Source organism: Nomia melanderi, chromosome 10, assembly GCF_051020985.1.
Source record: "Nomia melanderi isolate GNS246 chromosome 10, iyNomMela1, whole genome shotgun sequence".
NCBI lineage: Eukaryota > Metazoa > Arthropoda > Insecta > Hymenoptera > Halictidae > Nomia > Nomia melanderi.
In genome coordinates, this window is record NC_135008.1 from 15,801,586 (window position 1) to 15,819,796 (window position 18,211).

The 18,211-nt window shown below is 33.6% G+C and overlaps 1 protein-coding gene across 14 annotated transcripts in view; it reads right to left on the minus strand.

The window, feature by feature from the left end:
- The window catches only part of LOC116428670 (uncharacterized), a 340,086-nt gene that overhangs the window by 26,977 nt on the left and 294,898 nt on the right, over window positions 1-18,211 (minus strand). For 13 of the 14 annotated variants that reach the window (XM_076371668.1, XM_076371669.1, XM_031980617.2 and 10 more), the window contains 9 exons: window positions 16,674-16,762; window positions 12,024-12,150; window positions 11,288-11,376; window positions 2,233-2,322; window positions 2,098-2,142; window positions 1,329-1,355; window positions 1,183-1,218; window positions 964-1,068; window positions 364-408 (listed from right to left, as the gene is read on the minus strand). In XM_076371668.1, the coding sequence (XP_076227783.1) occupies window positions 364-408; window positions 964-1,068; window positions 1,183-1,218; window positions 1,329-1,355; window positions 2,098-2,142; window positions 2,233-2,322; window positions 11,288-11,376; window positions 12,024-12,150; window positions 16,674-16,762 (653 nt within the window). The remainder of the gene's footprint in view (window positions 1-363; window positions 409-963; window positions 1,069-1,182; window positions 1,219-1,328; window positions 1,356-2,097; window positions 2,143-2,232; window positions 2,323-11,287; window positions 11,377-12,023; window positions 12,151-16,673; window positions 16,763-18,211) is intronic. The other variant, XM_076371676.1, reaches the window with a different exon arrangement.

Genomic DNA, 18,211 nt, shown 5'->3' on the forward strand with positions numbered 1-18,211 from the left:
GCGTATCAGAAGCAATCATATAGTTTATGGGATGATCTAGTAAAACTTCACTTAGAACATTTTGTAATACTCATGATATTAATATTAACATATTATAAAGACATGTAGCGAATATTTTTGTGTGTAGATTTCTTTCTCTCTTATTATGTATTTTTCTTGTGAAAATTTAATTCAAAATAACGATACGAAATCTATTTAGTATAAATCGGATAACGTTGTTTCACAGCAACTATATAAATTTTCAAAGCAGGTATATAAATCATTTCATGTTACAGATTATTCTTCACTGAATACGTTCGACCGACCAACTGAATACATTTAATTTTTACTATAAGAATTTAATCTGTGAGGAAAAATACGTACGGGCAGTCCCATTGGACCAGGATCTCCTTTGGCACCCTTTTCACCCTGCAACGTAAAAAATTATATTCATGAAAATGTACCACTGCATATAGCGAAACACTGTTTTGTTACCTTTTTTGAGAGTAAGTTCTAAAAGCATGTTTAATGCAACTTAAAATCACAGATAAAAAGTCTATGTAAAAATACATAAATGAATAGATTTCTTGCTTGTTTTGTTTAAACGTGTTAAAATGTTATCTACGTTCTCATACGAATCTTTTCTATCGCCTTCCTTAATCCTAAATTTATTTTATACGTTTAAATTCGTGTTAATTACGTAGAATATTCGAAAACAATGTGAATATTTTAACTTTATCAAACTCCAAGATATGAATTGTTTAAATTTCACCGATAAATAGTTTGTGAGAATACTTGATCGAAGAAAAAATTAAAAGAACATTTTCTTGTCGTGACTTATTGAGATATACATTATCAATATTCACCACTATTTAAATTATAACCACTGAAGGAAGGTATAACCGTTCGTAGAAATGAGGAGGCACACTACGGAGAAGATAATTCTCTCATTACAGAATTTGATAATAAACGATGATTACTGACAGGATCGCCTTTGGCACCATCATGTCCTCGGTCTCCTTTGATACCCGGTGGACCCTGAAGACCAGGAGTACCAGCTGGACCAGGTGGTCCCGGCGGTCCCATTATCTAAATACAATTAAGTAAGTATTATCAAATATTTAAAGATGTATCTCAAGTATTGGAATGCCTTATGAAATAAGGTGTGATTAAAATAAATATTTTAAACGTTTTTCTACTCACCACTTCGCCGGCATTTACTTCGAATGTACCGTCTCCCTGCAACAAAATATAAGTTTAGTATGAATTTTTTTGCGATTTCTATTTGAAGACTAGGTGATTCCTGATAGTAAATACAGTAGAAAAGAATATAGTTGGACTATACGCACCTGTCTTCGTCTAAGCTTCTTGTATTTCTGTTGTTAGAAACCCGACAGCACGTCATGAAAACAAAAATTTGATCGTTAAGTCGTTGAACGGATTTGTTAAAAGGCATGTTTCGTTTCCATTCTGATTTGATAAGAAACGTAATATAAAAAAACATAACGCCCACCCGTTCTTCGATTTACACAGCGAATATGTTTCATGACGTTTTATTTTAGAGAGTAAAATAGATTGTGTAAATGTTGGTAAGAAAATATATATGAATGTACAATATTAAGCGAAAAGTGTAACGGTGATAAAAAAAAATACAAGTATATTTAATATCCATTGTAATATACGGATATAATATATAATATACAATACAATATAACACAGATGTAATGTAAACGCTAGAATATATAACAAAGAGTACAAATTCCTTTGATTATGCTGTTTATTTGTTGTTTTATCAAAATAAAAAATTAAAAAACAAAGAAGTATAATCAACATATTAAGAAAAACGTATTTTAATTTCGTATAAAGAAGTGCTGCATAAATTGAGGGCGAGGTGTATACAATTATTTTATATTGCGACCGGGTACTAAACATTTTCGGAAACCATTAACGAATGCTAACAGTCGAATAATCCTTACATTCAGTAATAACTGCTATTGATAGTAATCAATTATCTTTGACTTACTATTGAATGGAAACAGAAGATAAAATGATTCGATATGATGAAGTTTAATATTATGCTGGCTGAGCGTAAAGTAATAATGATAGAGATCAACTCACCGATTCACCTTTCTCTCCTTTTTCACCTTTTACTCCAGGATAACCCTGTTTGCCAAGAAGGAGTGAAATTTTATATTGGATTGGATGGTAGCATATTAGTAATCAAACGAATAATTCTTAATTTAATTTACTTACTGGAGGACCAGGTAAGCCTGGTGGACCCATAAGACCTGGTGGCCCAATGTCTCCATTTTCGCCTTTCTCACCTTTTGGACCAGCGAGACCCTGAACAAATGTTGTTAACCGATTTATATAATATGAACAAAATTCAAAATTAAATTGGTAAAGAATAACGTATATACTTATTTTCTTGGTACAGATCAAATATACTTATTTTGTTGGTAAAGACCAACGTTTTAACCATTTGCACTCTATAGATTCCAATACAACACCACTTATAGTATTAAATATTTGGCTGAACAAAATTGAAAAAATTACCCTATGATTAGTGTATTTATTAGATATACAAAAAAATGTTATGTTATAATATTTATAATATAACATAACATTATATATTAAAACATGTAAATATCATATTATAACATTTTTAGTTTTCACTGGGGGTACTATAAAAATGACTTGGAGTTGCTGGTAGGTTACAAAATCGGCTGAAATTCTAAGGGTTAATGATACAGCGACTGAAGAAGAAAGAAAAAACTCTGACGAATATACAATTATGCAAAGTGAAAATACTGTATTGCTGCAACCTTGATACGTATCTTGAGAAAATCAGACAAGTTGCACGCATACAAATAATTAACATGAAGAATTGTATTTAAATTGAAATACGAAATTTAAAGAAAAAGATTCTAAAATTAATATTTAAATTAAGAAAAATGTTATTGTAAATATCCTAAATGAAAATAGACAAAAATTAATAGAATTCAACAAACAGTTTCCGAGATAAAAATTCCTGTAGGTATACATCCTGCTTCCACGTAAATAGATGGACAATTTAAAAATCAAATGTAATTTTAAAGGAAAAGAAAGTTCCTGTTAGTGAAAAATATTACTTTTAAAATGTGTTTAAATGTTCGTACCAAATAAAAGTTTCATTAAATTGTATTAATTTACTTATTTTCAGGTTTGAAGAATATTTACAAAGCAATACATTTAATAGGAATCGCTATGAGAGAGCAGATTTTTTGGTAAAATGTAAAATTCTTTGAGTTAGATCACTGTGGGGTGAGCCGTTGTTGGTGTCAAACAAAGGGATTTGATAGAATCGGGTCGAATGATCAGAGTTACAACCAACCAGAGTTTTAAACACGGACGATCACACCGGCTCGATGCAGAATTTTATTCAACGACGTACAATATGAATGAAAAAAAAAGAATTTTACAAGTAAATATTATTTCGTGCACTGCTGACATATCTCGGAATTTTATATCTCGTTAATCAATATTCTTGTACTTCTTAAAATCCCTGTTAATGTACAGCGTTTTACTTTTGAAAGAGAATATTGGATTATTTCATGAAGAATTGAGCTAACGGAGAAAGTGTTTGAACCTCGTTTTGAATAAAAGTGCAGCTTAAGCAGCATAAATAATTTTTAGATAAAATAGATTTGTCAGTATTATCAATATGCGTAAAGAATTTTTTTTGGTATTTACTTTTTCTGTATGAAAAACTTTTTACAGATTGTTTTGCTTGTTTTTCATGCTGCTATACCATTCTTTTTTATTAATTTTTCCGCGTTTCATGTTCCATTCGTTTTGCATATATATGTCAGGAAGTCCGACAGAGTAGGGCTCTCTGCAAACTTTAATATTTATGTTTGTTGAATAAAATGTTTTTTGCATGAAATATTATTTTAAATTGTTTCAGACCTCTACTTTTTGTGTAAAGGTAATTTTAAGAGAATAAGTATTTTGGATATTTAAATGACTAAAAAAATGTATACGTTATAAACACAAACTTATAAGGTTTACTTTATGTATTTCTTTCATTATGAATAATAGGAAATTATTTCTCTGTGTGGATGCCCTTTGCAAAAGTATTTTCTTTCCTATTTTAGAAATAACGATTTGGTAAAGCATATTTGAAAATGATAAAAACAACATTAAATTTAAATAACTGAAATTTAATAAAAATTTACTGTCATTATAGAACTTCGTAATAAAATATGAATTCTTAAAATAAATATTTAAATTACAAAGGTAATTTGAATTAAACAAATTATGGTTCGATAATTACATTTTAATTTGATCTGTTATGGGGTTACGTCTACCTACCTAGGAGGGTAAAAGAATATGTTTCTAAAAATTTTTGGAACATAAAATATTATCAATAATTATTATTATATTGTAAAAAAGTATTATAACATTGTAGAATTGGTACATTACTGGAAAAGTCCATATGGTAATTTTCGCTGCGTCTTACCGAGTGATCGGAATGCTGTCTGCATTATCGACCGAGACTTACATCTCTTCAGTGCGTTCCTAGAGGGATGAGGGAGTTTCCCTACCGTTTCTCATAGCATATTCGCGGATATTTGAAAAACAGGAATACCGATGATATTTCAGGTTCGCGCAGTTAGGGAAGAAATATGGAAAGCAGTTTATAACGTTTAGCGTACCACATATTTTGGTCGAAACTTTCAAGACCGTATCAAATAATTTAAAAGCAGTTTGTCTACACTGAAGTTCGAATAAGAAATAGCTCGGTAGTAAGACTATTTCCTATTGAACTAAATTATGTATTAAACGAAAGTAAGTTCTTTCAGATTTTATTTTGTGGCATTCATTTATTGCATCACATAAACATGAATATTCCCAATGTAATTCGGTGAACTCGTTCGCTAGCAACGTCCATAATTGTGACGACCCAAATTTTATATTTTGCATAGAAATAGTAAAATTAATGTTGCGCAAATTTTTATTGCCAGTCACAATGCATAATACGACACTATAAACATCAACAACTCCAATTTTTTATGTTACAGACATTCTTTTTAAAAAGAATACGTCACGTTCAACAAAATATCGTCATTATGGAAGCTGTAACCGAAATAAGTTGTTGACTGCAACTTCTATTTTTGAAATGTTTCACTATATACCCATGCTCAGTGGTTGTAGATTAAATCTACAAATTGTAGCGTGCAGATGAAGTAGTCGTCACAGTCACCAAGTTAATTAGAATGTGTTACGAACATATTCAGGCAAGCTTTAACCCTTTTGATGTCAGTGGGCCGATCTGTCGGCTCTGGGTGTTTATGCGAAAACTACCGTAGCCACGTTTGTTTACGTGTAGATTATCCGCCTGTGGTATTCTTCGTATGTACTGCGTAGATGAGTCTGGCACTAAAAGGGTTAAATTTGTGAACAGATCCTATCATTCTCGAATGAATACTGTTCGCCATTTATTGGCCAGTTGCCAGCACCTTGCTCACTGTTTGAAAAAATGTCTGTGCTACTCGCGAATATATTTCGGAAATAGTTTTTTATAGTTACATTTAAGTAACTATAAATTACTAACAAGCGTCACTTGACTAAAATGTAATAATGTAAATTGAAATGGTATTGTGCCGCAATCGTTTAGGGTATATCTCACCTGGAAGAGTTGTCATGCTACCACTAAGCTAAACAGTTAGGAAGACAAGCGGACTCTTTCACTCACGATGTTCGACCCTCCTTGGTCTTCGACGTGTGGTTGTTATTAGCTACGCGGCAGTAACAAAGGATGGAAGCGAGATCGAATACGAACGAGTGAGATGTAACGGTAAAGAACGAAGTTAGCGGCAATATAAAAAATTTGGATCAAACGTATTATTGGGAGATCACTTGATAACGAGGAATGTGGGTCTCATTGATCAGCTTTCGTCTTTTCTCATCTGATTTTCGATACTCATTTGCTGTTGGTCAATACGGTTACATATATCCAATCAAAACCATAAACAAAATCCCTAGCAAGAGACTCCCTTGCCCCTGTACCGTCCCGCTAGACATCAAGTGATTTCCAATAGCACCTTTTTACATTTCAACGGGAAAATTGTTTCGATTATATAGTGAACATTGGATAATTGCAACATTGGAGATCTCTTCATTATTGCAACGCCGTCATCCCCGCCACATATTCGCCAGATTTCTTTTAACACACCATAGCGCTCGACGACCGACTGCAGTTGAAGGGTGTAATATGACCCGACTATTGTCGAACTCGACGATTTTAATATTTCTTTTTTTTCTATACGTAGTCCTTTTCTATATCGGAAACTTCAATTGCTTATTATACAAGCAATTGTGGTAGTAATTCTATCTTGTTTCGTGCCATTTTAACCAAGAAAAAACATAACAAACATGATGGTGAAAGTTTCATTCATCAAAAGTCAAATAAAGAAGTTTGATTTTTGAGTTAAAGAGCTCAAGCTCATCGCGAAGCTTTAACACTACAATTACCGTACCAGTCAAAATGACTGCTTTCCATTTGTTTGTTTCGCAATTATTGATATTTTAAAAGTATTCAATATTTGAAATGATGTTGAAAATAAATAGTTTCATTTGAATACTATAATAAATGTCTGAAGAACCTGAAAGTAATCTATTGTTATAATTTGTATAGGAATTACATATTACAATCGTATTCAGTGCTCGGTAGCTTTTAGTGTTCGTTTCTTGGGTGAATTCGATTCTACCTCTTCATAATTGCAACTTTCCGGTCCTGTTAAGTGTTGCAATTATATGTTCACTGTACATGTTCGAAAGATAATTATGGGCTACCCTTTATATTGCCGCCAACTTCGTCCTTCATTCAGAAAATGAAATAATGAAAAGGAAAGCTGGCATAAGTATAATAAATATATACCTATTTCCCATAGTTTAATCAAAAAGTAATAGTAATAACATTTTAGAAAACAAAAGTAAATTTCATTTGGTATCACTAAATTCATCACTAAATTTTAAAAGCATTGTAATTTACAGCATAAATAAAGGAAGGGTGTATCAAATGAGATGTTATTTGTGTAGGTTTATGTATACCGAGTGTATATGTTCGAAATATTTTAAAGGATAACTATGCAATTCAAAATACGATGAAGATCGAAAGTAACGGAATTGAGGTTTCAGTAGTGTTTACAAATTATTAATTGTCTAAAAGCTGTGTGCGGTTGTAAGAAAAATTGATAAATACCATGCGTCGAATATATTCGAATATAAAAAATCGCCCAAAAATATTTTGAGCTTGTCATGTCTTAAGCAGTTTTCATTTTTCATTTATTACCTGTATTGTATCTTTAACAACACTTCTATGAAATTTTATTGAAAATCAAAAACAGTAATAAAAAATCGTAATTCGTGCTTGACGCAATTTCATCATGGTGAGGCGAAGTAGCGATCATGATATACAGCGAGGTCGTAAAATTGGTCAGGCGTCGAAGTTTACATATATGAGACGACGGCGTTGAGGTTGGCATGAAAGTTCAATTTATGACCTGAACATGGCATTTTCGTTATTTTACGGATTAAGAATTTTCGTGAAAGTACGACATTGGAAATACAAATGTTTAATCTGCGCACCGGCAAAGTTAACACTTCAGAGACTCGTAAATTTCGAGAACTTAACAAAGTATTGGCCTGAAATTAGTGTTGTCAGATTTTGTTGATTAAGAATTTCCAGCTCACAAGGAAAGGTGTAGAGCCCAGGAATTCAAAAAATTATGAAATTTTGTGTGTAAGTAGAGTAAGTACAGCCTAATACATTGCAATGTTTTCGTGCCGAATTCCACCTTAAAGAGGTGGTTTTACACCTTGAAAGAAATGCAAATTTTTCTTTCTCATGGATTATCTTGAAAACGGTAAGAATAGAAAAAAAAGTTTAAACAAAAAATACATTGTTCTTTCACTACCATAAAATTGCAAAATAAAAAAAGCAATTTTAAGTGTTGGTGGTAAGGGTGGTATTTTACAAAATTGGATCATTTTGAAAAATTTGTTTTGCAATTTTATAGTTATGAAGGAATAATGTATCTTTTGTTAAAAATTTTTTCCCTATCTTTTACCGTTCTGATGATAATCAATGGGAAAGAAAAGTTAGCATTTTTTCAATAGGTGGTTTCATTTCAAAGTGAAATTCAGCACAAAAAGCATTACAATATATTAGACTTGACTTACTCTACTTATACACAAAGTTTCATAATATTCTAAATTTCCGGGTTTGATACTTTCCTTTGTTAGTCTAATAAAAATTAATTCTACTCCATTACACGTAGGTCCATGTGGAAAGTTATTTTGCTATTATCAATATTATATCTTTAAAGTAGGTAGGAGATGACTTACCGTCTAGCGGAATGGCACTAGAGCAAGGGGTGTCTTTCTAGTTTAGAGTCTTATAGTATTGATTGTTTATATATAATTATATTGACGAACAGTAAATTAGTGATAGAACATATCAGAAATTAAGAAATAAAGTCAACAGAAAATTAGGAGAGTAAAAATGAAAACTGAATTTAACAAAACAGTTGAATCCCTCAGCCTAGCTACCAAGTGATCTCCTAGCAGTAAGTGCATACTTATCAATGAACAAAAAATTTCTTTTTGATTTCGTAAATTATAAATGGTAATGTAAATGTAATAGTCGCGAAGAAAATTGTATGGTAAGGGATTAATACATACTAGTTTTTCCAAGTACAGAATCACAATCCGAAGGAACGGGAATCTCGCGTTGAAGTAATCTGCAGGCCAACTCACCCCGTTTCCCTTACTAACACCTGCACCTCGCTTCCCCTGTCGCTCCAAGCGACACATTCACAGTGCCATTACCGCAGTCTTTTATGAAGCTGATTCTTTACATAGTTCGTAAGTCTCTTAAGCTGCTCGTATTCACCGCAACCCTATGTGGATATGTTTAATCTAGTGAAGCATCAAGTACACTTGTGTCTTGTCTATGGACAAGTTTTGCTGTTAACCAGTTAACGGTTTGTGACGAGTATACACGCCATCTTAAGTAATTCTTCTTCCTTTTTGCTTTAGTTTTTTGTTAGAATATATTATAGGTACATTTGCACTGCGTTTCATTGCTTCATTGCTTGTTACCACAGTTAACTGGTTGAAACAATTCATTCTAGATCAACGAAGAGTTTCTCGCAAACGAAAGAGTTTCCTATATGAATCTACGAGAACTGCAATACGTATCAATTTAAACTTACGATTAGTGGAAAAGAATAATCATTTCAAAAGCAATATTCTTTAATCCTAGATAACTGACCGTTCATAAAAGTAATGAAGCAAATATTGGAATTACGTAATATCAGTTGATCCGCTCATGCCACGAGCTTGCCTCTGACTTTTTCTGATCCGTTGAAATAGCGCATTGTGCAGTGTTATCTCGATAAAAAAATTGATTCTGTTTTAGAGATAAGGGAGAGTGGAGTTAGCAGTTCCAATTTAGAGCAAGCATAAAAAGTAGATTCCAATGAACACGGTTGTTGCAGACGTTACTAATCTTTTTAGTATCGAACAACGATATATCGTTGTTAGCAACACTTGCTAATAGTGTCAACGACGATATATCGTTGGGTATGCGATGGCGCCTTACTCTGTCTCAAAATAAATTTATAAAACGTTACAAATGCCTGAATTCCTCTTTAGAAGTTTTATGTGAAATATTCTACGAATTGAAAATATTTTTTATGGATTTAATTTTTTGTTATATTTCGTGATGATTGATAGTGAAACTGTGTATATGCTAGGGCAATAATGTAGAAATTCGATGGGGAATTTGCTTGAATCATGTCACAAGCTAATTTTGTTACGAATACTTGAAAATGTAGTATTTATGCTATATACTATGCGTTCTACATCAAACTATGACCAACCGATGATTCCTTTTATTTGCAAAAACTGTTTACAAAAGAGAACTAATTTATCCATTTTTCATAATGACTTTTAATAAATATTATAAGTATGATTTTCAAAAAGTATTGAAAAAGAATTGGAATTAATTCATTCTCCCTTCATTTCGTAATATGTTCCTGTTTGTACTTTGTAAATATCATTCTCACTTTTTTTATAATTTTCCTCTCAACCCTCATTACATTACATCAAACTGGTGCGGTATTACTGCTTAGGTACAATTCTTTTGATCGGTACTAGGGTTAAGACGGACAACGCAATAACGTAATAGATTCATACGATGAAGACAATAAAAAACATAACGTCATTTCGTTTTTGTTTAAAAATATATCCTTCAGTACAATTTACTTTCTTAATGCTGTTTTTAAAAAGTGAGAATGATGGCTCTTTACCAACGTCTGTAACTAGGGTCTTTTTACAATAAAATTGCTGCTACATTGAAATTCTATAACTAGAAATTACCACACATGTTCTGTATATGATACATTTTTTCCATAAATTTAGTAGTTGATATATCGAGATTTGTGGCAATTGAAGTTCATAAAATTCTTAATTCCCTTTACTCATTCTTGATGTTTTGCAAATGCTTTCACTGCTACGAAATGTCAAATAATTTAATTTATAATTGCTAGTATTCCAGTCAGTAGTAAAAATACGTTAACTTTGTATCTTATGATAGTGCGAAAAATGTAGGTCGTAGGAAGGAATTTGTATCATATGTATTTCATTGCAAATTCTAATTCTGTAGCTGTGTACGATAAAATTTTTTGATGCTTTCTTTTGGTGCGTAGTGTGTTATACAATACTTGTTAAAATCAAAGAATGCACCGTAGAAAAAGAAATTTTATTCAAGGGAAATTAAGCTGATTTACAAATGAAATGCACATCATAAGGAGGTTAAGATTCCAGTTACTTATTAGCAACACGTGAAAGACACGTGAATGACCGAGCTAAAAATGTAACAAACATAGGTAATACAGAAAATATCTAGTACACCAACACATTAAAATATGGAATATTTAAGTAGAATAAGAATTTTTCAATATAATTATTTAGTGACACAGATTTTGCATTCGAAAAGAAAATTTGAAGTTAATCTTTAAGTATGAAGGTCTGAAAATTACCGATTAACGTTAAATATTCTCGTTCGTAGCAACTAATAAAAAAATGTATCGTATTTATTTGTTTTTACTTATTTAAATATCTTCACGTAGCAATAGTTGTCGACTATATAACGAAAATTTCATTGGGTGCGATCATACTTAAAGGTTAAAGTACTAAATGATTTCGAATGATTTGGTAATTTCTGAAATTCCCATGAAAATAAAAATGCTTTACTTACTGGCAAGCCTGGGGGACCTTGGATTCCAGCCTCTCCATCTGTTCCGTTCAGACCAGGTAAACCAGAAGATCCTTGGTCTCCTTTCGGTCCTGTAAATACAATTTCCTGCTAGTGAAAGTGTCATAAATTTCTCGCAAAACCTCCGTTCATCCAGGAAATCAACAGTTTCTGTTTACGCAAAAACAAGACAACTTGATTGCGCCCTAACACTCTCGCGTCTATCTTTTCAACCCCTTCGCAGGTCCATTCACTCACTCACATCCGTATCCAGGTATCGGGAACGTTCTTTTCTTTTTGCCGTTATTGGAGACGTGACGGCGAGTGCGAAGAAACCAAGAGTAGATACAGTTTTAAACAGTGTTAGTGAAATTTGTGTTGCACGCAATTTTTTGCAATGTTTCGAGCAAGTTTTGAGATTGTCTGGCAACAAGATTGTAAGGCGATAAAAACTTTCGCAACACGCTCGATCATAAGTAAGGAGGATCGAATGAGAATTTACTTAAATTGGAAGGAAGTTGCAGCCAACTTTTAAAAGGAGAAATAGAAGAAGTAAGCGTTCTGATGCTGATGTAAAAGAGTTCACGTGAACGAGTGTAAGAAGTCTTTTGCGATAGAAGAAACACCGCAGTAAGCAACCGCTGATTTCTGTAAACTGTCGAGAGGAAAGAGGAGGAGATTAACCATCGTCATCCATCTTTTGTTGAATCCCGTAGAAGAATGGCTCGTGGAAATCTACCTGGTGAGCCTGTGTCTCCCTTGGTGCCTTTTTCGCCACGGTAACCCCGTACACCGGGTTCACCTTTCGGACCCGGTAAGCCGGGTGGGCCTCTCATCAATGCCATACCGCTTTCACCCTTGAAACCCTATAATGCAACACTGTAAGGTCAGATCCAACCAGGTCCTCCATCTTTGTTTAATCATTTATCAACAATTTTCCCTTTTACGATGAAGCGTTAATACGTTCTCTTTTTCCATAGGAAGGAGGGACGAAAGGAGGGGATCGGTTTTATCGGACACTATCTTTGCTCTCGCGACCGATTTTGGCACAGTTATGTATTATTCGTAGGTTGGTAGGGTGAATGTACCAATAACTAACTGGTTAAGGTTATATGAATATAAATATAAATATAAACATAAATATTTAATATTTAATATTTAATATTTAATATTTAATATTTAATATTTAATATTTAATATTTAATATTTAATATTTAATATTTAATATTTAATATTTAATATTTAACATTTAATATTTAACATTTAATATTTAATATTTAACATTTAATATTTTTGCAAGCCTATTTAGAATTATATTTATATTTATGATATAAATAAGCTCTCGTTATAAGCTTGACTGGTTACTTATCGCTACATTTACCTTAATCGTTGCTATCTGACGATTATATTCAGAATTCATCAGATCAAACGTACGAATTGCTAATAAATACGAAGATTTACGATAGAAAAATTGAGCTGTCAATAGGTGCCAAAATCGTCCGGTCTGATTATGCTACAATAAAAACACGAAATATAAACACAATAATTAACACTTAATTGACAACACGAAGAAAGTACTACTAGTCTCGCATGCAATTAACAACAACGGGAGCATATGTTAGTAGGAACAAATTTAGTAGAAACTGGAAGCTATCAGAATTTCTCTTCTCCTTTTCTCTTGGTACGTTTTTCTAGATTATGTTTCCAATTTATGCATTGCGAAAGTATCTATTTTATTTTAATAACTATGAATAACTGTAATTAATACTATCCTTCTCGAATATTTCATCAAAATTATTTGATTAACGAGGAAGATCAATTTTGCAATTTCTATTTGTATTACAATATCACGAAGCATAGCAGAAATAATAGAAAACAAAAAAGTATATACGTATGGAAATTGATTTACCATTGTTGAAAAAGATTTTATTCTTTTTATTTCCTTAATAACAGTCAGTTTCGTGATCTGACACGAAATTTAATTTTGTATTTCGATTCATGGAGAGAAGAGAAGAAAAAAAAACAGAAATTAGGGGAAAATTAAGATATCGACTAAAATAGATCACGATATTACGCGTGACTCAGCGGTGTATAACACGTTGTAGTACACAGATGACACGCAAATAAAGCTACATACTTGTTGAGGATCTGTTTGATACTTACGCGATAATTGCAGGCTTGCATCGATCACCGGTGGATAAAGTTGCGAGAGCCTCAAAGCCAGTAGTAGTAGTAGTTATTAGTTATTAATGATTTGAACCGACACACAGGGGAGAAGTAATGTGGTGTTACTTGCTACATTAAACACAAATTAGTTATCAAGCTACGTACACTACGCCAAATACTACTGACTAAAGTAAGCGGTCAGTTACACTCTCTCACTCTTTGTTCGCCTTAATTCCCCTTTCCCCGCTTTATATCTTACTATATTGTTCGCTCTCTCACTCTGATAAGTAATAAGGAACACGACTACGGCTGTTAAAGCTCGGGTAAACACGGTTAGTTCAATTACTTCGACTTTGAAACGCAGGAAGTAGTCAGAAATGTCGCTCATGCCGCAGTAAATTTGCTAAACGTTCACTTTGTATTTTGATTTACGCTGCTAAAACGTAACGTTCAACGGGTATAAGGATTATCATAGCAAGAATTCGACTAGGCGAAGATCATTCGAGGATTCGAACAAACGTGCTCGTAAAAAGAATCACTCCGCCATTGAATCGTCGAGAAACTTGCAAACTTTCGAAAGTCTCTTTGCGAAAACTTGAGATTACTGTGTATGCCGAATTTCGGTAAAACTTCAGAAGTTCCCCGCAGTAACCAATTTTAATAAAATCATTGAATATTCCAAGAAATGCATACTTTGAACATCTTTTTCCTTTGAAAAAAATGTCGCTGACATGTAGTTTTCAGGATAATTACGAAAAACTTTTGCTACCACTACATTGAATTCTATATACGTGAGCCCGTCTGTGAGACGAATTCAAGCATAGTAGCGCGATCGCGCGGCTACTGTGGCTCGCATCAATCAGCCCTCAATCTTCTCAGTTTACGTGCACTCTTCTTGACAAAAATTATATCAATATTGAATTGAATTTTAGGCAATTATACAGTATTCATTCCCCCCCCCCCCCAAAAAAACTAGCTCCACCTATACTGATATCTATTATCCGAATGAAACTCATTTTTATATGTATGAGAAAAGTTATGAATCTGCCACGATTAAGTCAAAACTTTTGTGACGGAGCGTACTCATGTGAAATCGGGGAAGGCGATAGCCGGCACGAAGCTGCGCGGCTATGCTTGTGTTGTTCCACAAACGTGCTCACCTATAAAGAATTTACTGTAGTGGTAACAAAAGTTTTTCGTGATTATTTCGGAAGCTAAATGTCAGCGACATATTTTTCAAAGAAAAAAGATGTTCAAAATATGTAATTCTTGTAGTATTTAATGGTTTTATTAAAATCGGTTACTGCAGCGATCTGCTGAAGTTATACCTGAATTCCTTGTTACTCGGGTAATTTGGTTAATTCCAGCGATGTTAAAATTCGCAAGCACGATTATGAATCTCGATTCTGCTTGGTTCGGTAGATTACTCATTCCTCAACTGAACGTACATTATCGATCGCGATGAGTGATGCGAGTAATGAGCTGGGCGACGGCAGTGTCGACAACGATTCCTTTGGGGGTTCTTGCCACTGAATGCTTTCGAGATCCAATTGCTCCGTATATTTGCTAATATACTTACGGTCAGATCGTAAAGCGGAAAACTGTTAGATCGGTTGAACGATAGCGAGCAGAGTCAATTTAGAGCCGTGGTTTGGAACGCAGGTGCGCAAGAACCGTCAGAAGAGAAGCGTTCCTCTCCTCTTCTTCGGACAGAGCTAACTTTATTCGCGCGCCTATCATCGTGTAACATAAAGCTACCGTTCCGTGTCCCGGAAATTAGATGCATCGGATGAAACAACAGTTATCGATACACGTACGTGTTATTTTGCTGCCACCAACGTCTTTCTATCGGTAATCGAGAAACGGTCATTTTCATAGTGTATCTGTTCCATCTACGTGTCGATCTAGAAACGACGGTAGTAGGATTACAGAAAATATTCTGTTACTTTCAAGACGAGATACGATCTTCGGGTAAAGAAGTTACAATTTTTGTCTTGTTAACACAATTCCAGGTAACCCCTGCACCGAACAAGGAAATGCGAGACGTTGTTTCGCTCGTTCCGCGAGACGTCGCTGTTCGTGCGTTGTTCAGCGACACTATCGGGGATCTTGACGGTTTATAGATCGTATCTGATCTGAACACAGCAAGAACGTTTTTCATCCATCATCGACTAAACGACAATGCAATTTAACGGCTACTTGTTCTAGTACACTACAATGAAAAGAAGCGGGTGACTGTTCGCAGGTGCCATGCGTGCTGCATGCCGGCATGCTTACGTGATAAAATCATGCATGTGTTTCTCGTGATTTCTACGTAGGCGTCTCGAAGCATGAACAACAGTGTGGTTATTAACGGAGTAGAGTTAAGGTATCGGAGCTCGACCTTGATCTTTAAACAGTTTACTTCGATGGTACTGCATAATACTCAGGGATACCGCAAGAATGGCTTTACTTTCTTCCAAACACGATACAGCGTTACTCGACGGAATAGTTAACACTAAATCTACCAGACGGATAAAATTTACCCATTTCCGATGTATCTTTCTTGCAATTATCAAAAAGATAACAGATGTTTCTCTGAGAAATTATTAAAGAAATTGATTTAGCAATACGCAAACTGAATTGAAAATCAATTAAAGTCTCAACATTCTTTAAATTCCTATAGACAAACTTAAGAAAGTCAATTTAACTGCTCGGTAGTTTTAGTGTTAACGAGAACAGAATAAACTCAGTAGTAAGCAACGTGATTCCAAGTGATTAAGGAAACCGTCTTGTGAAGTACCGATGAGAAAAAATAAGAATAATCGTGTTGTTGTCGATGGGACGAGTAAAAGTGAACTAGGATCGAAGGTTTGCCAAAGGTCGATCACGAAGCAGAAACTTAACGACGCCGATGATTATTCCGTTCAAGAAGGTGAAATGTTAAATGTCCAGCCAGATACGCATGCGTTTTACATTCCAAGAAGCTGTAAACCATTTCCATCACGTATTACATATAACAGAGGAGTTTAAAACTTGGAGAGGATCTCTGGAGGCGGTTCTCAGACATGGACCGAAGGAGGGAAAGAAGATGCACAAGATACAATAATAAGTTAGGGGAAATGTTTTCTTTTCGAATTTCGGAGGAAAGTTGGAAGATTTTTATGGCAGTTATTAGGATGAAGTGGTTTATACGGTTGATTTGGTCAGTGGTCGTTTGCCGGAGGACCTCGCTGAAGCTTACCCTCTTCCCTTGCTTTCCCCGGGCACCTTTGTCTCCCGGCAGACCGGGTGGTCCCGTCGGGCCCAGCTCCCCCTTCTCGCCCTGGGGCCCTGCGGTGTGTACATCACGTGCATAAAATAAAAACCATGATATTCGTTCGCTCGCACACGCAATCTCGCTCTCGCACTCACGTGAAATCAAACGCATGCCAAGAATGAAATTATTATTCCCAGAAATCCGTTTTTACATGGAGATCTCGTTTCATTCTTCTTAACGTGTACAACATTGTTTCAATTAATTTTATTTCGATACAGTGGAACGTATCATGTATATGGGTACATAATTTTGTATTACGTGTAATAAAACGCATGCCAAGAATGAAATTATTGTTTCCAGAATTCCGTTTTTACACGGAGATCTCGTTTCATTCTTCTTAAAGTGTACAACATTGTTTCAATTGATTTTATTTCGATATATTGGAACGTATTATGTAATTCTGTATCTATGTAACGTGAAAGAGAATGATAATTGAATGAGTAAGAAATGGTAGTGGTTTATTATTATTTGTGAATTTTTCAGAATAACAGCTTTTGTGAAATGTTCTTTGATTAATTGAATACTAATATTACAATATTATTGGTGATATTAATTATTATTAACTATTTATATTAGGAATTGTAATATTAGCATTTAATTAACAATATTAGTAGTAATATTAGTTACTATTTGTCATTAATATTAGTAATTGTAACATTAATAAAGGTGGAATGAGAAAGGAAGTGTTTAAATAATAAAATATTTTTTTTAAATGAATGAAATAGTATAAATTTTTCTATTATACATAAGATATAGATTTTGATTTTATATTTTTGTCTTCGTCATTATGTAAAAATCAAATTGTACTTTAATTTTTGTATACTGCATATATTAGTAGGTAGTTTGTAGTACTGCCAACATTATATTTTCATAAAACTTTCGATTTTATGTTACAAATCGACACTAAAAGGTAATTATTGACGCAAATTTTTTCATTGAACAACATTAAATCTCCACCCTGTGGAATAGAGTTTCATGCTTCTTCTAGTAACAGTAAACTTCACAAGCATGGCCATGAATCACCTTTAGCCTGTCGTTTGAGACAATTAACTCTGAACGAAAAATGTGTTTTTCATCTTAACTACCGTATTTATAAGGTGCTAGCATCCAGGACAGACAGTAATTTCTTTGTGTACTCAAGAGAATTACCCTCTACAATATGTCAGTGTTATGATGTAGCTGTGCCTTCCCCACGAAGGACGATTCCTTTTTCTTTACGCTCACCTGTCAGTACTATCCCATTCCTTCCAAGTTACATTCTTTATTGTCTTCTCGTGTTCTTAAATGAGTTGTCATCATTTTATACGTACTCATGGTACTTAATTCTTTCAATTTAATGATTTTGCTTTCTCCTTTTATTCTCTTTAAGCGAATCCTTTAGTTTAATGTTATAATTAATTTTATATGAATTTTTATTCGCATATAATATATTTGTTTTGCGTATTGTAATACTAATTCCGAAG